We start from the raw sequence: 21,138 nt of genomic DNA, 5'->3' as shown, positions 1-21,138 counted from the left end.
GTCGGGGTGTTGTTCGCCCCGTCGGGATTTATTTTTGGATAATGACCTCCGGACAATACATTATCCCTTACATATTTTAAATAGGGAACACAATAATGGCACTCTGTAACTCTTTGCAGTTAGTTGTGTAAAGATGTCAACCGGTCCTTTTAGAAATACTGTGTATTGATATTGAGATCTGAATTGCTTTTGTAGGTACCAGGGTATAACAACTCTTGTTGAGTCACATACACCTTGTCTATATAAATGTTCTTTTTTTTTTTTTTTTTAAATATACAGACATTAAGGTCTGAATTAAGCCTAATAAAGAAGGCTCAGCAGAGGATGAACTTCCTGAGGCTGCTGAAGAAGTTCAACCTGCCAAAGGCCATGATGGTGCACTTTTGCACTGCCATCGTTGAGTCCATTCTAACCTGTTCCATCACCATCTGGTACACTGCCTCCACGGCCAAAGACAAGCAGGCTGCTGCATACCATTTGTTCTACTGAGAGCGTGATTGGCTGCAATTTGCCATCGCTCCATGACCTGAACATATGGTCCAGTATGTGATGTAAAATAAGACGTAATATAATATTATATGTAGAATAGATTTCATAATTTTTTTTATTGTATTATATCTGATAAATGTGTGAACATATCACGGCAGAAGCTGCCAAAAAGTTCATGCCACATACAACTTCAGTGAACGAGTGAAGGAGTAACAGAGACAAATAGAAAGAGGTTCCTACTGGACTACAGACCTTAAGTTTTGATGCAAAGTAATTGATCATGAAGTCAAACGAAGACAACTACCTAGGAACTGAACCTACTACTAAGTGTTGCTAAAAGCAGCTGCCAACTGACTAATATGCATAGGATGTCACCTTTCTCCTGGGGGGTTCAGGCTCTGGGCTCTGTAAAGCGCCTTTATACCATTTGTTTTGGTGCTATATAAATAAAACTGAATTGAACTGAAATGAATTGACGAACAAAACATACATTATGAATGAGATCCAGAAATTTGTCCTCCATAAAAAAAAGTTAAAACGAAATAAGTCACTGGAGGCCCATCAGCCATTCATCAATGGCTTTCTCATTGCGTTGAGGATCTCTCTGCCAGTCCAGATGCCAGCGCAGACTGGCAATAACTTGAGTGTAGTTGCTTCCCAGGCTCTGTCTCCACGAAAGGAACTCTTGTTTGTTGTAGAGGTGAACCTCTTTGGAGACACTGGGGTAATCCACTGCAGAGCGCAGTAGCAAGTCTAGATACTGGACCACTTCAGGTAAGGAGGAGGCCAGGTTCTTTAGTTCCTCTTTATCCTTAGAAAGATCTAAAAAAGAAGAACTCAGCATCAGACTAGCCCAAGCGATCACAATCTACACTGACGATCCCCTTCCACAGTGACACTCAGTATTACAAAAACTAGAAGATGGTTTAAGGAAAAGTGACCTCCATTAAGGAGATGGCATACAATACGTCACTTGCATTCCCTGAGATATAACCCCTCTGTAATCTTAGTTGAGCTGGCTCCATGTTCTACCACAGATTTCACCTGATACTACCCTTAACTGACTTGTATGAGGAGCTCACCAAACAGCTGTGGGGGAACACTAGTGCCATCTGCATAGGCAATGTACTTCCAGTGGTCCATCCTCAGCATGTATGTGGAGGCGTTGGCATTGCAGCCATGGTATTCACTGAGCACCCAGTTTGGCCTGGAGCCATTGGACCCAGACAGAAGGGGTAACAGAGAGAAACCACTCAGACCACCAGGGCTTGGGATACCAGCCAACTCTGTGAAGAAAACGATGACGTTTCATTTATGTCAAGAGCACATAGCATTTATCAGGTACCAAAATCTAACAATTGAATAATATAAAGAAATACTGTCTCCTGCCGCAGAGTGTACACCAACAAAGTACTATGGCTTGTCACACACCTGGATATTTAAAATTCACCCATGCAATTCAACAGGAGCACATTATTTGTGCTCACATATGTACAAATGATCAAATTGTTTTAAACCTTTTAAAGAGGTAGTGCACACTTGAATGTTTTTTTTTTAGCTGTAAACCAAATTATATGACTGTCTGTGATGACACACATCAATGCTGGTGTTAATACTGACAAAATTGCCATTTTTTCTTATAAAAATCTGCATTTTATTGGTTGAAAATGGCTCAAAAAGCCATTAATGGTTTAAAATAATCCTGAACCTTGCAAGGCCGATGCTCTCTACGTTGTGAAATGGGTGGCCCACCTCCCCCGCCTTTGAGTGCAATTTTGATTTGCTGATCGGGACTCATCAGTCACAGGAGTTTTACGCCTCCTCTCCAGCCCCCCCACCCCCACCCCACCCAGCCCCATTACAATTTTTTTTGCATTTCTGGAAATTATGCAGTGGATGGAGTTAGACTCAGCATCTGTCTCATAGTAATTAATTGAACACCAGCCTGTATATTCAATTCCTCAGTAGAGCTCACCCATTACTGTAGGGTAGACATCCACCAGAGAGACAGGTTGGCTAAGCTGAACTCCAGACTTTATTCCTGGTCCCATTATGACCAGAGGAACATGGGAACTTCCCTCAAACATGGACATCTTGTAGAACTGCCTGTGTTCCATAGCCAATTCTCCATGGTCAGAGGTGAAGAGGAGAACTGTGCTATTTAGTAGCCCTGTGTCACGAAGGGCTGAGATCACTTCACCTGCAGAGGGATGAATATAACAAAGTTGGAGAGTAATTATAGGTATGATGAATATGCTTTAATACAGGGACGTACTGCTTACCCAGCATGCTATCTGTTTCTGCACACATGGCGTAGTAGTAGGCCCTAATGTTCCTGATTTCCTCTTGTGAGAAACTGGAACTGCAGTTCTTGGTTAAGGTGGAGTAGTAGTCAACTGGGTGCATCTCAGAGAAAGGGAGCCACTTCGGCACAGAGATGTGTTCATATGACACCTGGTAAAAGTCAGAAGATATGAAACCAAAGTTATTTTAAGTCAAATCAACACTTTCCTTGCACCGCTACTCTTTTCTGTAATGACCCTTCATAACATTGAATAAAGCACTAATCTGACTACAGTAAACTAAATAAAACAAAACAACTTCTTACTTAAACATTGCCATCTTGTACTTGCTATTTTACTGGACAATTTAATATACTCTGTGGTCTGGTTGAGAGCAGAATGAAATGCCTTTGCAGTGCCTTTTTCAGCCAGTAGGGTGATGTGCGGAATGTGGAGCCACCAGCGTCGGGGCCCAGAGAATCAGTTTTGTATGGATGTGGCAGATTAAGACCCAGGTAAAGGGCAAAGGGCTGGGACTGTGCAGTGCTGCGGCGTATCCACTCTGAGGCGATGTCTGTGTTCTTCCAGTCATTGGTCATGACTCGCACGGTGGACGAGTTATGGACCAGGTCAACCACAGGTCGACCCTCCTGACGGAGACGGAAGTGCACATCTCGAGTCCAGGCCTCCACCCGATTGCTGATGAAGAAAAATGCACTTCAACGGCCATGGACGATATACCATTGTGTCAATCACATATGTAAGAGTGGAGAAGAAATCTCATGAATGAATCAAGAACTCTAGGCTCACTATTAGGAGGACTTTGTGTGGTTTGTGATCAGAATACAAATCCACTGACAAAGGTTTGTATGCACTTGAAGATAATTATTCTCTTTCACCTGACAGAGTGACTTCCTGATTTGAAGTCTAATTTTCCTAAACTCAGCGTGCGATATCCACTTTGCTGCAACTGATCCATCCATGTGGTGGCATTGTGATCAAGGCATTTGTAATTGTTCCATGACTGAGTCAAATGGACAAAGCGACCACTCCACATAGCTGGGAAAATATCAACAGTCTATTAGGACAAATAGTCCTGCACGGTCACACAAACAGCAAGTCAAGTATCCTTACACTTAAGCACACATTTGAGTATACAAAAGCATTGAAGATAATTACCACAATAGTCTCACCTGCTCTTGAAGGACAACATATTGGAGAGTTTGTGTAGGAATTCAAAAATATGGCTCCCAATTCCCTCATGTAATTGATATTAGGCAACTGAACAACATCTCTGCCGGGGGCAAATGTCAACCTTCCATCCTTCATGAGAGTAGAAGTTTTTCAAATACGACATAAAGTTTAGCTTTCAATGAGCTAATTCTATTTAACAGATTAAACTTGTAAACATACTTACGAAGGCATCAGACATCACCATTACAATGTTAGGTCTTGTTTTCGATGTGACGTTCAGGTTCAAACATTGCACACTGATTTGGTAAAATACCAAGAGAACCACAAGGTATAGGCATAGTTGATACATTTCACTTCTAAAACTAACAGTAGTTGAACTACAGATGAGGCAAATCACGAGATTGCCAACAAAATCACCACTGTGTGACCACACTAGCTCAACCCATCTTTCCTTAAATAGCAACTTCTCTAACATTCAGCATTTTGCATGCACTGCTAAAATAATTTCCTTGTTTACGCCTACAGTTCAGACCGGTGTATTATGGGACATTTTGTAGTTTCACTGACGAGTAACGTTATGTGCTGTCGTCTGATTAACTCTTTCGAATAGCCTTGACAACACAAGGCACCGGTGAGTAACAGCTAAAATAATACACACTATATTTTATAAGCCGAGGCAAATGTTTGTCCCACAGACTAAAATTACATGGCTGCCAGATCCAGATGAATGCCTACTAATGTAAGATGAACTAAGTTAGCTGAATAGCTACCTGCTAGCCAACAGTGCAGGTTCTAGTGAGAACTTATCTATCTTACTATATAAGTGAAAGTGACTGACTCAGTTATGTAAAATTGTGTAGTGACAAGTCCATACTGCTGCAATTTCTCCTGTGAAATTACGCTGCAAGTTTTTGATTTTATGCTCCACTGTGAGCCTTGCAGTTATGCTTTATTTGTGTAGCTAGCCACGTCAAAACTGTGAAGCTACAGTACAGCAGACCCCACCAGTGCACTCTCCACAGACTGCGTGAAGTCAGTTTTGTGGATCACATCATTGAGTGGACCACGAGTTCAATTTTGTGACACTGGAAATATGTGGAAACTAGCCACTTTGTATCCAAACGTCTTCGCTACCTAGCATAGCTTATTCAAGAGACGTGCCAGGACACTTTTCTGGATTCTCTTAGATAAAGCCTTACTCGCTCACAAATATGCTCGAAGTGTACATTCAGCGAACCACTGTATAGTTATACAATATGTCATACAGAATAGCTAATGATAAAGTTTAGGATGAAAGGGAAAATTTAAAGGAAGTCTGGCTGGTTTTGATTAACAACAGCTGAATGAAAGTTCTGAGTGATAAAAAAAAAAAAGACTAACCAATTCGCTTTTATAGCTAAATAGGACCAATCATCTGTGTTATTTTTCAGGAAAGGATGTCCAGCAAAGAGGTGAAGGCTGCACTGAAAAGTGCAAGGGAAGCCATCAAAAACAAAGAATATAAAGAAGCACTTAAACATTGCAAGGTGTGTCCTGTCCAGACATCTAGACTTAATTTAAACGTAGTTTTTCTGTGTTCTTCAGACTGTGATTAGTTCACCATGGTCCATATATGATGAATGATGCAGATACTTAAATGTGTGCTGCTTAAGCATGTGTATTCTGGCCACTTTTTTGGGGGCAATAATTGCGGTTTGTATTGTGTGGTGCTTTGAAGATAATCTATACACTTGGTCCAGTCATGTAGCGTATGCCTGTACTGTGAGCAATATTCAGTAACGGGATGAAGTCAATAACATTTTATTTATGCATATTCTTCCAGAATGTTCTGAAGCTTGAGAAGAACAACTACAATGCTTGGGTGTTCATTGGAGTGGCCGCTGGGGAGCTGGAACAGCCAGACCAGGCCCAGGCGGCGTACAAGAAGGCCACAGAGCTTGAGTCAGACCAGTTACTGGCATGGCAGGTCGGTATCTACTCTTGTAACTGAATCAGGAGGCACCATAATCATTCTCTTATTAGTTAGCTGCCATGTTTAAGTACATATGACTTACTATATAAATGTATTTTATGGTTCAATTGTGTATTAATCTGATAATTACATATTTTTTCAATCAAGAAATGCTTTGAGTTGCATGACTGAATGTAAGGGTATTCCTTTGCAGGGATTAGCTAACCTATATGAGAAGAACCGCCAGACTGATTTTAAGAGCGAACTCCCAGTGGTTTACCAAAAACTCATCGCATTGTATGAAAGGTGAACTTTTAGGTCATCGTTGACACATTCTGTGATGTTTACTTTTATGTAACTTCCTCTGTGATGGTAATATTTGTCCCTGTGACTTACTCTGTGATGGTAATATTTGACCTGTTTAATCCTACAGTTCAGACAAAGTCAAATGCCAAGAGGTGAGCAGGAAGCTGGTGGACCTCCACCTCCAAGAGAAGGACTATTTGCAGGTATGCACTAAAAATCAACTGAACTGTAAATCAGATTTGCAGATCAGATCCGACTGTGACTCTTGTCCTGTTACTGTTGCTATTATCTCGCTTAATAAAATATCTGGATTAAGGGTCTTCTTTTGATCCTTGTGAACTTGTACTACACAGTGGAATTAGTAAATGTTCATAATCAAGTCATCTTTTTATGGAAAGTTTTTTGGAACCCATGTTACCTTTTTCCTGCCCCAAGCAGCAGCAGTTGGTTGGTTGTTTGGTTGGGTTCTGATGCCATAGGTGTGTGCTGTGTGCAGGTGGCAGCAGCTGTTGGTTGGTTGTTTGGTTGGGTTCTGATGCCATAGGTGTGTGCTGTGTGCAGGTGGCTCGCGTGTGGCAGAGGCTGATTCAGCTGCAGGAGGAAGGCGGGGCGGAGCAGGCTGAGCAGCTGCAGCTCTGGAAGGAGATGACGCAGGTCCTGCAGGACAGCGTGGAGGAGCAGGACAACGAGACCCTGCAGCACGTGAGTGCATAAATAATCCTGCCACACTAACAGTGATGCTCTTTAGAGAGGTGTAAGACCCCTAGGGTCAGTGCTTCCCGAAATCAATGAGTATGCTCTGTCTGTTAGATGCTTCAGTATATGAATTGGACCAGGAAACCAGCATGCATGTGACCTTGTTGAAGTCATGACACGTTTTTACTATGTTGCACAGGATCTCCTATGTTTACAGGAAACCTTTATGCATTTTATATCGAGGTTATGTTATCTTCTTCGCTCAGCATGGTTAGATCTTCTCAGTTTCCACTGACTGGCCTCTCTCTCTCTCTCTCAGCTCATAACTGCTTTTGAGAAAGCCATGACTCTCACAGAATCTGCTCCTTGTGAAGACCACAAGAAACTCTCCATGGACTTCATCTCATGTCTGTCAAAGGTGATCATCAAGCCTGTTCCTCTGTCAATTTAGTGAGCTACTCTATAGCCTAGTACTATCACCCTAGTATTTATAATGTTGCTATTATAGCTAATGTGTGCCATCATGAGTTCTAAAGCATCTTTTATCTGTCCAGCTTCCACACGAAGAAGCCAAACTGAAAGAGGTCTGCGAGGCCATGCTGTTTGCTTACCCCTCTCAACCATTCCCCCTGGAAGCACTGTGCTCACATTACCTTAAGTCGGGTAAGTACTTAAATTGGAGATGTTTTTCTTACAATTATAAGAAGGAGTTTACTGTATGTTGATGTCTTTTTCAGCTGTTGCTATCTCCTCATGAAAAAGTGCATAAATAGTCTAATGTTTCTTCCAAGTGCTTCGCAGATATTAATTACGGCTAAACTATTTTTGGCGCTTTTGAGGGAACACTCCTTCAAAATCTGCTGTAATGAGTGTATTATGCATGTCACATAGGCATTCATGAGTCCTGTGCATGTCTTAATCTCTCAAGCGCAATTTGGTGAGTGGTGTTGTGCTGTATGTTCTTTGGCAGGAACGTGCAGTGAGGAGGCTGTAGACTGCTTCAGGCGTCTGCTGGAGCTGGATGCAGGCAGCGGGCCAGCTCTCCTGTGCCTGGGAGTCAAGGCCCTGGAAGAGAAGAAGTATGAAGACGCCACCAAGAGCCTGTCTCAGGGTGAGTGTGTGGGGCATGACATCAGTGACATAGTACAGACAGATTTAAAGAGGGGTAAAAGGGGGATGTTGCCTGAACCTGATGGATGTCATCATCTTCCCTAATCTCAAGACCTGTACAGGTATAGAGCTTTTCTGTACCAGGAGTCTACATAGCCAGGCTGTAAGAATGCCCTTGGACTTGATCTGCACATCTCCACATGTATTGTTTTGAATGCATACATTTTGCATGGTTTAACAGCCAGCCTTTCCGCACATTTTGTTAAGTGCCTGAAAACCATCTCTGTGCTCTTTCAGGATTGAAGCGGATGCCCTCCTCTGTGGTGGGCTGGTATAGCTTGGCCCAGGGTCATCTTAAGATGCATAAATATACAGATAGTGCCAAGTCCTGCACTCAAGGTACAGTGTGATTTCCAAATGGTCAGTCTTATTCACGTATGTGATGGAGTATTAAAAGAAGTGTGTGTGTGTGTGTGTGTGTGTGTGTGTGTGTGTGTGGTTGCTCAACCCAGGACTCCGCTGTTGTAAAGACAGCGACACAGAGTTGATTCAGAAGTTGCAGAGGCTGAAGTTGGAGTCTCTTGTGAGGACTGGTGCAGAAAACACACGTGATGAAGCACTGGACACACTGACCCAGGTTCAACACTGACTGTGCACACACATGGCTCAAAGCACATTACACGTCAGTTAGCATCTCATGGATGACCAATGTGTTTTTTCTTTCAGATTTGTGATTCCAGCAAAGATCCCGTCCTGCTATCTTTTAAAGGCAAGATCTACTTGCAGAAAGGCCTAATCGATCAAGCATTAGAGGTACAAAGCTATTTAGTAAAGGTGATAGAGTATTGGCACAGTGCTCATATAAAATGGAGTTCCCAATCTCAGCATATTCCAGTGAATGCCATCGGTCATAAGGCAGCCACCTAATCATCCGTATCTGATGCAGGTATCTTCTGAGCTGGAGGCATCCCACCCTGACTCCGTGGAAGGCATGATCCTGAAGGGACTCCTCCATCAGGCACGAGATGAGCTCCAACAGGCAGAGGAGAGGTGTGCCTCGCCATACATGTGCACATAGACACACAAGCAAACATACATGTACACAGACACAGACACAGACATCAGTGGGTATATATACGCATACGTTTACCAACATTTTTGACCAGTCTTTCTATAAGCATGTCAGTTTCTCTTGCGTGAACACCTGTCTTGTTTTGGTGTCCTCGTAGTTTCCAGAAGGCCCTTTCTCTGTGCCCAGAGTCTGGGGAGCTCTACTTCCTGTTGGGCCAGCTCTATTGGCTCATGGGAGAAGAGGCACGCCGGGATCGGAGTAAAGCACACACGCACCTCCTCAAGGTCTGTGTGAAGAATCCTCCTTTCCTCCGAAATTAATCTGGAGCTTGTTACTGCTGTAAATACCCACTGTGGCATTGGAAAACATGAGTCTTTCCTGTGATTCACTCAAAGCGCCTGCCGTGTCTCCACCATCCACCCCCCACTGGCTCTGAAACAGTTGACTCACTTGCTTATCTATGCTTATTTTTATTCAGTCTTCCATGGATTCAATGGCTCATATTTTTTGCTTCTTTGTGCCTCAGATGCACTTTGTCTTCTTCTTTCTCATGTCGGGGGGGACGGACGGACATGATGCTTATTCCCCATGCTTATTGACTAGAGCTGAATGGATTGTTATGAATCCTATCCTTATTATGGAATCTTATTGACCAGGTCTGCATGTTGGGGGCTTAACAGCGCCTCAGTGTGGACAGTCGCATCTCAAGCACTCTCATTGTTTCTCTGGGTCAGGCTGCGAAGTTGGATCCTTACCTGGGCTCTGTGTTCCGGCACCTGGGGCACTACTACCGGGAGGTGGTCAGAGACCTGGGCCGAGCGCGGGGGTGCTACAAGCGGGCGTTTGAGCTGGATGGCAGTGATGGCGAGGCAGGGGCAGCAGCAGTGGACATCAGCATGGAGCAGGGAGACATGGTGAGCGCCAGACACCTGAAAACTTTACAGGAACTCATGTCATGTGATACAGGGGTTTAAATACTGTGTGTGCGTGCGCGTGTGTGTGCATGCGTGCCTGTCATTTATTTTCTGACAGGATTCTGCCTTGGCCATTTTGACGTCAGTGACTGAGAGAGCCACCCCTGGATCAGCCAAGTGGGCCTGGATGAGGAGGGGGTTGTATCATCTCAAGATTAGCCAGCACCAGCAAGCAGTCACAGAGTACAGCCCTCCACATTTCACTTGTTATATGTGACAGGATTTATTTGTTTTATTGGGATCACAGGCCCATGGGGACTGTCTTTGTGCAAGAGTTTGTACAAGACTCATTTTTCTTTATGGGTTTAGTGCTTGCTAAGATGCTGAGATCCAACTTAATTTAAATAAACCCTTACAAACAGTCAACAACCAGGGATAAAAAAAGGTTTACATTTGGAATGATTAGAATGATAACAAGGATAAAGCTAGGGTTGGTTAAGAGTTGTTGACAAGTTAGTTGGGTATTTGTTCACTGTTTATTGTCCCGTAATACACCATTAAAATAGAATATTGCTGATACTATTGTTATTATTGAGTTATTGATGCAGACTGTTCAACTCCATGTCTTCAAAGTCGTGCTCATCCCCATGGTTCTGTTTTTCCTCTCATTTCTTTTAGTCTGCAGGCGGCCTTGCGGGCGGACCCTCTGGACTGGGTGTGCTGGGAGTGTCTGGGCGAGGCCTACCTCCACCGCCACAGCTTCACCACTGCGCTCAAGGCCTTCACCAAGGCCCACCTGCTGCGGCCCGACTCCATCTACAGCCTCTATCAGATGGCCGCTATCAAGCAGACCCTGGGCAAGTTCAAGGAGGCGGCCGGAGAGTACATGAAGATTGTTCAGCGAGAGGACTATGTGCCTGCGCTAAAAGGTTAGTGTATGTGTGTGTTTGTGTTTGTGTGTGTGTGTGTTGTGTTAGTCATGTCTGGCATTTTGCTTGTGTCACTGAACAAATTGGATTTGCAAGCTGAAGGAAAGCACGCTAGATGACTATCAAACTGAAGAGTCATTTCACCAACTTCACATGAAAATGTTCCAGAAACTTCAATTCAATCCGTTTGAATTCCTCCTCAGGTCTTGGAGAGTGCTCTCTCGCTCTGGCCCGGAGTGCACTGGGAGACTACCTAGATGGGAGGGCAGTGGACTTAATTCAAAGTGCCATTGAATACTTGTTCAGGTATCTCACTGTTGAAAGTTCATGTTGCACTCAATAGTTAGCTTAGCTAATAGCTAAATTAGAAGGTTGGCTGTTACAGTGTACTGGAAGAATATTTGAATTAAGGTATGATAGATTTCTGATTGTTATGTTGATACGAATTTGTCCTCTCCAACCCGGCCTCCTCCAGAGGAGTGCAGCGCCGTCCAGACCTGTCGTGCCTGTGGAAGCTGCTGGGAGATGCCTGCAGTCTCAGTGGTACTGTGGCTCCAGAGAGAGCTCACGTGCTGGTTCCAGGAGCCTTGTCAGGAGACGGCTCGCCAGATCAGAACCATCGCCTGGACCAGAGGACACTGCTGAGACTGGGCGAGAGGTGGGCCTCACACACGCTCACACACACTTGCACACCGTCTCCACACCTATCCACTTTTCATCATGGTCTTGGTTTTTACCAGCTAAAATTGTGCAAAGAATTAGCAGGTCTTATTTGTTCACAAACTAGTGTTTTGTGAGCAAACTGTTTCCTTCTCTTTGTGTTTTGTAAAGATGATCCAAGGTGATTTCTAATCTCTAGTGGTTAACATTAGTGCCTGACGGTGTTTTCTCCATGTCGTTTTTAACTGTAGGTGCTATGGAAGAGCCCTGAAGCTGATGCCGGAGGCTGCCAGCCTGTGGTGTGACCTCGGGATCAACTACTACCGCCAGTGCCTGAAGCTCCTCTCCCTCAACCAGGAGCAGGACCTTCAGATGCTTCTAGAAAAATCCGTGCAGGTACTCAAGGGTCTTGCAGGTTCACCCTCATCTCATTTGGCCTCTTGGCAATCTAGCAGTGCATTCTGGTTATCTAGGGGGTTGACGTGTGGAAACGTGTGTTGTTCTCGCACCATTCAGTGTATTAAGAAGGCAGTGATGCTGGACAGTGACAATTACAGCTTCTGGAATGCCTTGGGCGTCGTTTCCATGGTCACAGGTATGCTGGCGCCTAATCAGGGGGTGGTGGTACTTATGGTGCCTAATCAGGGAGTGGGGGTACTTATGGTGGCAATTTGGTTAATTAGGTCTGATATCAGTGACTGACAACCCCTCTTGTCTTTTCAGGTCTTGAAAACTTTGCTCTTGCACAGCACTGTTTCATTAAATCAGTGAAGGTCGAACCAAATGTAAGTACAAAGCAAAGAGGAATTGATTTGTATTTCAGAGAGATAAAGAAATTGGACATCTTGGGTTTCTGCTGAAACATCTTTGCTTTCTGTAGAACGTTGTAGCCTGGACCAACCTGGGTGTGCTGTATCTGAAGAAAGAAAACCTTGAGGTATGGCACGTGTAAGTTTAGGTTTTTAATTCTTTCTTTTTTTATTCTATCACTGATTCACTGAATTGCCACTCCTGGTTTGATTGCAGCTTTCCCACGAGGCCTTTAAGGTTGCCCAGTCTCTAGAGCCGTTATATGTCAACTGTTGGATTGGACAGGTATGTATTCCTTTAGGAGATTTGGTAATACACGCCTGACTGTCTACCTCCTGGCACTAACCCTAACTGGCTCAGCCAACACAACGGTGTACTCAACCATCTTAAAATGTGACCATTTCTATCTTCAGTGTAGAGTGAGTGAAGATGTCTGTCTGTTTGATACCAGCGTGATTGATTCTTTAGGGTGCTCTTGTTTTTTGCGCCTGTGTCTTAATTCGCCATCAGCGAAACTGATTGTTGGCCAGGTTTCTTGTATCTGTAATCTTAAACTCCTTTGCTGCTGTGTGGCCTCTTCTCAACAGGCTCTGATTGCAGAGATGGTGGGCAGCTATGACGCCATGGACCTGTTCCGCCACACTACAGAGCTTAACACGCACGTGAGTGTTGGCTTGATTTGTGTGTTTAGCTGAACCTCTAGGTGGAATATACAACACGTGTGGTAATTGTAACCGTCTACTATTCTGAAGCTTTGTCTTGTCCTTGACCATGCTTTCTCAGCTGGTCACAGATTGATCTTCCCTGTATTGTATTATGATGTCCCTTGGTGAAAGTTCCAGTCTAACATTTAGATCGGTCAGTTACAGCCCACTACAGCCTTGTATGTATGTTCTCTTTGTGTGCCATTATTCCCTATTTACTGACTACATTTTTACTGTGTGTCTGAGTTTAGGCCAATTAGACAGACATCCAACGCATTTGCAGGATAGTGTGGTGATTTCTTGTGGTTGTTGTACCCATATCAGACTGAAGGGGTGAATGGCTATGCCTGCTGGGTGTGCTCCACACTGCTGGACAAGAGTAACAGGGACTCTGAGCTGTACCGCTACAACATCCTCCAGATGAACGCCACCTCTGCCGCACAGGTGGCCCTCTGCAAGTACACAGGTGAGCTTCATCCTCCATGGAGAGTTTTAGGAGACACTTTCCAGAACCAGGAAGCGAATGGAGAGATTAAAGAAACAGAACGCATAGAAGTTTTGATACAGTAAAAATCTGATGTATTGTCATGTTTGTGTGTTATGTTTCTAGCCAGTGCCATTTAATGGGAACTGTGCAGCAACAATCATGATATGTTGTGCATTGTTTCATACATACACAGCAATGTTATGCTGGGGACCTACCTGAATGGAAAGAAACGCATTCTTAATCTCTTTTTGCAGAGAGGATTCAGACAGACCCTAGAGCTTTTGTCATGCTGGGGTATCTCAATGAACACCTAAAACTCAAGAAGCAGGCCGTTGTGGCCTACAGGAGGTATGCCTCAACACTGTCACCCTGTCACTCACATGCAGTGGCTATCAAATTCAAATAATTCCTGTCTGTTCCCAAAATGGCTGGCTGGTGACGCTCAGGGTAATCAGGGTAGCCTGTGTGATCTTGAGCTTGTAAAAAAAGAAGTTTTGAAATGTTTAGAGTTTTGCTCACTTAGATTCCATGACAATACGTTATTCTTTTTTTTATATAGATTGATATAGTTCATCACACGTAGGCCTACATTCTGGAACATTTATTTTGGACTAGAATGTACAAGGTGTGATCAAAAAGTTCAGAGACTGAACCATACTTGATTTACTTGATTTACATTTTGCCACCATCTCCTTGGAGGTAGTCACCTTGTGCAGAGATACACTGCTCCCCATGCTCCTGCCACGCTTGGAACGCTCCCTGGATGTCCTGTTTACACAACCAGTCCTGGCAGAATCATCGTTATCGTCCTCAAAATAGGGGCAAATAGAGTATTTTTTTTTTGTGTTTGGTTGTTCCCCTAATTCCTGTGTTTCTGTCTGCACCTTCAGAGCTGTGGAGCTTCTGCAGTCCTCTCCTCATGTAGAGGAGCTCAACTTCGCCCTCAGGAACTACGGCCGTGCCCTCTGGTAACTTCTCTCTTTCTCTCCTTGGCACTGCTCCATCCTCAACGTCCCTTACCATACAGATTGCTGCCTAACCTCACAAGCAGGATGACACACGAGCATGCCCACCGGTGCTGTCTAATGTACGTCTCTCCCCACAGTGACACAGGCCAGTGGGAGGAGGCTGTGCGCGTGTACTCCTCCACTCCACTGGAGGAGCTGCAGGACCTGACAGGTCTGGCCTTGGCCTACTTCAGAGCAGGCCTCCTGCAGGAAAGCCTCAGCTGTGAGTGTCCCACTGTCATTCTGAAAAGTTTCATTTCCAGCCGAGATGGGCCGCAGCTGTGTCTATAGTTGATGTTAATGTCTTGTGTTTAGCCTATGAGAAGGCGCTGGCGGTGGCCTCCGCTGAGAGGGAGAGAGCCTACATCTTCACTGCACTGGCTCTGCTGCAGCACAGATTGGGCAACATGGACACGGCCAAGACTCTGCTCTTCAAGTGGTGAGCACACTCTCACTGACACACCGACCATTCATGCACTGTGAATTCATGCCTTGTCCCCGAGGGACCCCGATCACACAGATTGGATTTCACTTTGGTGTGCGTGTACATGTCTAAATGTGTGTGAATGGGCACTTCTCTGTGATTGTGTGATTGTATGAGTGTGCGTGTGTGTGTGTGTGTGTGTGTGTGTGTGTGTGTGTGTGTGTGTGTGTGTGTGTGTGTGAGTGTGCTTATGTATGAATGGGTTTGTATGAGTGTGTGTACGTGCTTTAATGTTTCTGTTTAATGTTTTTGTATGTTTGTATGTGTGTGTTCAGTTCCCTACTGAAGGAGCCCATATCGGAGAGCCTGCTGTGCCTGTGTGCTCTGGGCTTGGTGCACAGTGACGGCACACTGGCCACCGCTGCGCTCTCTGAGCTGCTGAAGCTGAGCGTGGAGCCCGGGGTCGCCATGGAGCAGCGCTGCCTCCTCACCTGTGCCCTGCTGGCACTGCAGGGCCACTACAGCGCTGTGCCCAGGGAGGCTGCCAGGGCTGTGCATAGGTACGACACACACACACACACACACACACACACACACACACACACACACACATACATGTGCACAGACACATACACACAGACACACACACACACACATACATGTGCACAGACACACACACACACACATACACACAGACACACACACACACACATAGGGCTGAAACACACCAAACGCGTTTTTAAAACGGCAGACGCTTCAAAAGCGCCTTGGCAAAGTGCGGCGGGCAAAACAGCCTGGTGCGCCTACTAAGCGGGGCTGCGTGCGCAACCAGGCCATCAAAACAGAAGTCAGTTTTTAAGTAGTAAAGCCCGCCTCTTGCTTGATCTGATTGGCTGCCTGGGCCGAAAACAGGAAGAAGGTAGTAAAGTAGTAAAGCCCGCCTCTTGCCTGACCTGATTGGCTGCCTGGGCCGAGTGTGACATTGATGAGCGGTGCGCCTCTGCGCCTTGCGCTGGAAAGTTGAAAAAAATAGTTCAACTTTTAAGCGCATGTAAAAAACACCAGAAAGACACAAGGCGTGGCGGAGAAAAGGCGCACACGCAGGGCGCGCCGTACCATAGGAAACAATGCATTTGCTAGCGTCCCGTTTTTAAAAAACACGTTTGGTGTGTTTCAGCCCATAGATGTGCACAGACACACACACACACATAGATGTGCACAGACACACACACACACATATATGTGCACACACACACACACACACACACACACACACACACATACACACACACACACACACATACACATACATGTGCACAGACAAACACACACATATATGTGCACACACACACACATATATGTGCACACACACAGACACACACAGACACACCCACACACACACAGACAGACACACACACACAGACACACATACTGTGCACACACTCTCACACAGTGTGCAAGTTGCTATCAGTACAGTATACTGTATATCTGATACATGCATGGAAACACTTCCATGGATACACCAGCACATAGAGATCTTCCACTTCATATTTTCAGGCAGCCAGTACTGAAACCAGGGTTACCGAATCAGCTGATACAGGGGTTCCACTGTATTTCTTATGTGTTTGCTATGATGTGTCTGAGTTCACTTCTCTCTTCTAGTCACCCAGGAAACGCCTCCCTCTGGGCTTTTCTCTCCCGCCTGGTGCCACAGTACCACTCCAGAAAAGCCAATGTGAGTGTCTGATCGTTTCAGTTCTGTTATTTTGAGAGATAAAGGCACACTGTGCACAACCTCAGGACAAAGTGGTGGGCCCTTTGGATCTTTTGATTATGCATGAAAGGCTAAAGGAATCGGGTTGGCAGAGAGAGTGTCTGGATTATGTGGGCCAGTTGTATGTGCTGTATGTGTTGGTAAGTGTATGTTTGTGTCTGCCTCATTTCTCAGGGTGGTGCTGTAGCTGGAAGCGTGGCGAGTCTCTCCAGTATGACCCAAGGAAAGGTGAGTTGACTGTTAATTCATGAATTCATATCATTAAAATAACATATTTATACTCAATCATCAACAGATGTACTTACATAATGTGTCAATGTGTCAATACGTTGTGTTCTCATTTAGAAGTTTCATTTGTGTTGCGCAAACTGTAATTGTGAATTGAGAAGCAGGAAAGTGTTTATTGGGGCTGACAGTAACTTGTGTTGGTCTGTAGAGGGCGCTATTGTTCAGTGGTCTGAATCAGCTGGCCGCAGGCCAACATGCAGGTGAAGACCGCACCAGGAATGCCCTGAAGACCATGCAGAGAGCGGTACTGTTGTGTCCAGGTAAGACGCAATGGCCTGGCCCACTCACAAGAGCAACTACCATCTTTCAGACCTACAGTGCCAAACCTTCTGACTGTAGATGCAGACATATACATATGCTATCTGTTTGTCTGCTCATCTCTCTCTCTCTCCCTCTTTTTCCCCTTTCACACATTCTCTATTTTTTTTTCACTCTTTCTTTCCCTCCTTTCCTTTCTCCTTCCTTTAGATGACTTGGCAGCATGGGCCGGGGTAATGGCTGCTTGCTATACCGAGAATACTGCCTGTGCTCTGTCTGGTTCTGCCCCTCTCAGACAGGGTCTAGAGCGCCCTCTGATGGCCGCCATTGCTGAGAAAGGTTAGTGTGAAAGCCTGTGTGTTTGTACAAAGCTCTTTGTCTAAAATAGACTAAGGATTGTGCACAGTGTATGTATTGTGTGAATGTTTGCACATACATACATACATACATACATACATTGTACATACATACATTGGTTCTGTTGGTTGGTGTATATGCACAGTGTATTGCTACCTTTGTCCAGGAAACAACAACCATAAATGCAAATGCAGTAAGTAAATAAGTAAGCGGATGCATTTGCGTTTGGAATGCAGTTCTGTGTGCTTTTTTTTTTTTTACCAGGTTATGACCTCCTGAGGAAAGGAGCAAAGCTCACACATTTGCCTCTCTCTTGGCCCAAGCCCTCTCTGTGGCTCACTACATGGAGGTCATTGAGTATATGTATGTGCGTGTTTGCACACTTTTACGTGTATAATGGGGTGTTGACTCTACTCTGTCTCAGCTCAGGCAGCGTCTGCCGAGGAGCGGCCCCTGGCCCATGCTGTAGAGGGCTGGGCCCTGCAGCAGGCTCTCTCGGGCCTCAGACAGGCCGCACTCTATGACCAGGCGGAACCTCTGTGCACTCAGGTACTGCTGCTACTGCTCTCCTCCGTTATACTCTGGCTGTGTCAGCCTCGCTTGACAAAATGGCTGCTTGGTAAACTTTGAGTCTTTTGTTCATTATAGTAATTGGGCAAATCTGAAAGATTGTTGAATACACATATATGCTCTCCAGTACGTGATTGCAATCTGTGTTAATAAAAACATACCATTGTGAAAATTTGACTTTGTTCAGACAAAGCATAGACTGTGTGTGTATATATAAACACAAATCTTATCACATACCGGGAGTAATCTTTTTCTTGCTCATGTTTCATCCCTCAGGTCCTGAGTGTGTCCCCTGACCACCCTGCAGTGCTGCTCCAGCTGCGACAGCTGCAGTGTGAGCGCCTCCTACTGGAGCAGCCTGGAATCACGCTGCCTGTGGCCGTGCTGGACCAGCTCTCTGCAGCTGTGATGGCCAACCCCAACTCAGTGTCTGCCTGGCATGTGAGTTACCCTAACACTCCGAAAACCCATATCTCACTGAGTTCAAGTCATTCTCATTCCAGTGTATATGTGACATTGAAATGAAAGCTCCAGACAGGTGCAATTTATTTCTATGACGACATGACTCTTCACAAATGTACTTTTGTTGAGTTTGCTAAGTCTTGGTGACTGTGCTAACAGGTTGCTAAGAATATGGAGATGTGACTTTGTGATCTTTTCCTCATCCTCTCTCTCTCTCGCTTAATCCCTATCTCTCCTCTCCTCCATGTCTCCCTTCCAGTGGTTGGCAGGGTTGTATTTCTCTCAGGGCCTGCTGGCCCAGGCCTCTGTGGCATACAGGCAGAGCCTGCAGCTGGCCTCTCAGCTGGGTCACTACAGTGGGAAAATGGGTAGCCTGTTGAGGCTGGCGCTACTCGCTCTGACCGCCTGTATGGTAAGAAAGAAGTGAAGTGTATACAACGTTATAGTTACATTAACTGAGTAAAATCTAATTTGCTGATGCTAAACTCTCAAAGTAATTGATTAATTAGAAGATGTAAGGAGGGTTTACAGGTTTTTTCTGTCTTTGACCTTTCACAAGGTTTGGGTGGCATGTAGGAAAGAAAATTGGTGTTCTACAAACTAAGCCTGAGTTAAATAAAAAGGTGGGGTAAACAAAAGAAAGCGTGGGTGAACAGAGACTCATATCTGTCCATGTCAATGACCAGGCCAAAGTTCCAGGAAGTGACTGGAAGAACCTGGTCCTGGAAGCCACCACAGAGGCCCGGAAACTGGGTCCCTCTCCTGTTGCCCTTCTGCTCCAGGCCCTGCTTCAGTTCTCCACCAAGATGGAGGCCAGGTGTGAGCAGCTCCATTTTCATTTATTCATTTTTATTTATAAAATTTATAAAAAAAACATAAATTATCTTAAGTTAAGCCATTTAGAAGGAGGCTTAACTTAAGATAATTTATGTTTTTGGGATGGTGTGCATTTTACAGAACATATATCCTTAATGATGATTATTGATTATGATTATTATATACTGATAACACCAGGCTCTACTTTATTAAGTTGCTGTTTTGTTCTGCAAACAGGTTACGATAAATCTAAAACTGATGTTAAGCTATTCTCAAAATAACTTAAGTGTGGGTGTGTGTTTTTTTTCCCTTTGCAGAGAAACCCGTCGCTTACTGGAGAGGCTTGTTTATTACGCATTGCCTGACCAGCCTAAAACTGTGTCCTCTGTTGCGCGTTGGTATCTTCTCCGCCATCTCCACGCCAAAGATGACCTGGAGCTCATGGATGTGAGGAAGCTGTCCGTCATTAACCAAAATAAGATTCTGATTTTCTGCCTCTAGAATCCATTATATGCTTACATACTTGATATGACCTGTCATTTATTTCCCTCTTTAGAAACTGGCGGAACAGGCCAAAGCTGCTGGAGACTCCAGACTCCTGGAGTTTCACCAACAGATCTGCCCATCAGCCTGACACTGAGCTCATTGTGTCGTGACCACACCAGACGGACCCTCCAGCTCATCTGCTCAAAGTGCAACAAAGCCATACCGCTTTCTCATACCTGACCTCCACTCACAAACCTGCCTCTGGAAAATATCGTTTGTCTTAATTAAAGCTCACCAACGAACCATTTACATCGCAAAGCAGACATTTTGAATGAACGACTATCAAAGGACAAAGGATGCCTGTAATTTGGCTTGTGCATTGACAAAATAATCTATTTTGAAAAAAAGGGGAAAAAAGCAGACTTTCATTTTTGTATTCAAAACTGAGGATCATGTTAAACCTGGTAAATGTGCATTATGTGAATGTGGCGCGTAACGAAAATGGGACTGCTATCATGTTCAAAAAGCATTAAAAATTGTCCCTGATAGGCTGGATATTTTGCTTCCTGCATGTGCCAGGTATGTGAGGCAGATTGTCTCTGTGCTTTAGGGAAATGCTATCCACAAACAGGCCTCTGGTCCTGGTATGGATTTACCAGTCAAAAGATTACTCTGTACAAGAATGTGCTAATGTAATGATATTCGAATGAAAAGCATTTTATCAGTACTTGTGGCTTTGGATCTTCCATTTCAAAACTCTAACTGTGCTCCTTTAGTTTAAAACTGCAACTTGTTTGTGGCCATTGCTTGGTTCTCCTGTCACTTTTTTATTTGGGCTGTCTGCACACCCAGCCTAGCCTGTGCTCATTCGCGTGTTTAATTTATTGATAGATTTAAAAGCAGCAATACAGAGTTCTGTTCCAAAACTAGTAAGCTAACTACCTAAAAGGCATGCAAACACCACCAACAGCCCAGCTGACAATGATAGAAGCTTGCCAACACACTAACTGGTGTCTTTTGGCAGTATAGCTTATAGCTAGCCATGCGTGTGAAAGCTTTCCTTCCATTTTTGCAGGGGGTTCCAGCCCATTA

General features: G+C 44.6%; 2 protein-coding genes across 2 annotated transcripts; one reads left to right on the top strand and one right to left on the bottom strand.

Annotated features, from left to right (window-relative positions):
- Positions 1–247: 247 nt before the first annotated feature.
- On the bottom strand, positions 248–4,507 carry arsk (arylsulfatase family, member K). The gene is made up of 8 exons (XM_012815873.3): positions 4,189–4,507; positions 3,965–4,094; positions 3,671–3,830; positions 3,191–3,470; positions 2,772–2,943; positions 2,465–2,689; positions 1,572–1,775; positions 248–1,311 (listed from the first exon to the last, which is right to left on the bottom strand). Exons 1-8 carry the CDS (start codon positions 4,438–4,440, stop codon positions 1,037–1,039), a joined length of 1,698 nt encoding a protein of 565 aa, XP_012671327.2. The 5' UTR covers positions 4,441–4,507; the 3' UTR covers positions 248–1,036.
- Positions 4,507–20,773, top strand: ttc37 (tetratricopeptide repeat domain 37). The gene is made up of 41 exons (XM_012815998.3): positions 4,507–4,596; positions 5,396–5,491; positions 5,788–5,931; positions 6,131–6,222; positions 6,350–6,425; positions 6,784–6,924; positions 7,238–7,336; positions 7,473–7,581; positions 7,889–8,029; positions 8,326–8,427; positions 8,541–8,665; positions 8,755–8,841; positions 8,975–9,078; positions 9,258–9,384; positions 9,835–10,014; positions 10,133–10,257; positions 10,693–10,943; positions 11,147–11,249; positions 11,419–11,601; positions 11,855–11,999; positions 12,120–12,198; positions 12,327–12,388; positions 12,484–12,540; positions 12,630–12,698; positions 13,001–13,075; positions 13,442–13,583; positions 13,859–13,952; positions 14,495–14,572; positions 14,710–14,834; positions 14,927–15,050; positions 15,371–15,595; positions 16,698–16,770; positions 16,984–17,037; positions 17,246–17,357; positions 17,566–17,694; positions 18,137–18,261; positions 18,559–18,723; positions 19,004–19,156; positions 19,431–19,561; positions 19,878–20,007; positions 20,117–20,773. Exons 2-41 carry the CDS (start codon positions 5,402–5,404, stop codon positions 20,192–20,194), a joined length of 4,704 nt encoding a protein of 1,567 aa, XP_012671452.2. The 5' UTR covers positions 4,507–4,596; positions 5,396–5,401; the 3' UTR covers positions 20,195–20,773.
- The last annotated feature ends 365 nt before the right edge of the window (positions 20,774–21,138 follow it).

Source organism: Clupea harengus, chromosome 7 (genome assembly GCF_900700415.2).
Source record: "Clupea harengus chromosome 7, Ch_v2.0.2, whole genome shotgun sequence".
Classification (NCBI taxonomy): domain Eukaryota; kingdom Metazoa; phylum Chordata; class Actinopteri; order Clupeiformes; family Clupeidae; genus Clupea; species Clupea harengus.
Note: the sequence above shows the minus strand (reverse complement) of the source record. Positions and strands in the feature narration are given on the sequence as shown.

Excerpts from the sequence above, each read along its gene's own strand:
- arsk (XM_012815873.3), bottom strand. The coding sequence starts at position 4,440 with ATGTTAGAGAAGTTGCTATTTAAGGAAAGATGGGTTGAGCTAGTGTGG. Across the intron at positions 2,944-3,190 it reads CACCCTACTGGCTGAAAAAG|GTGTCATATGAACACATCTC; the intron begins GCACTGCAAAGG and ends GACTTTTACCAG. Across the intron at positions 1,312-1,571 it reads TGTTCCCCCACAGCTGTTTG|ATCTTTCTAAGGATAAAGAG; the intron begins GTGAGCTCCTCA and ends CTTCTTTTTTAG.
- ttc37 (XM_012815998.3), top strand. The coding sequence starts at position 5,402 with ATGTCCAGCAAAGAGGTGAAGGCTGCACTGAAAAGTGCAAGGGAAGCC. Across the intron at positions 8,666-8,754 it reads CACTGGACACACTGACCCAG|ATTTGTGATTCCAGCAAAGA; the intron begins GTTCAACACTGA and ends TTTTTCTTTCAG. Across the intron at positions 12,541-12,629 it reads TGAAGAAAGAAAACCTTGAG|CTTTCCCACGAGGCCTTTAA; the intron begins GTATGGCACGTG and ends GTTTGATTGCAG.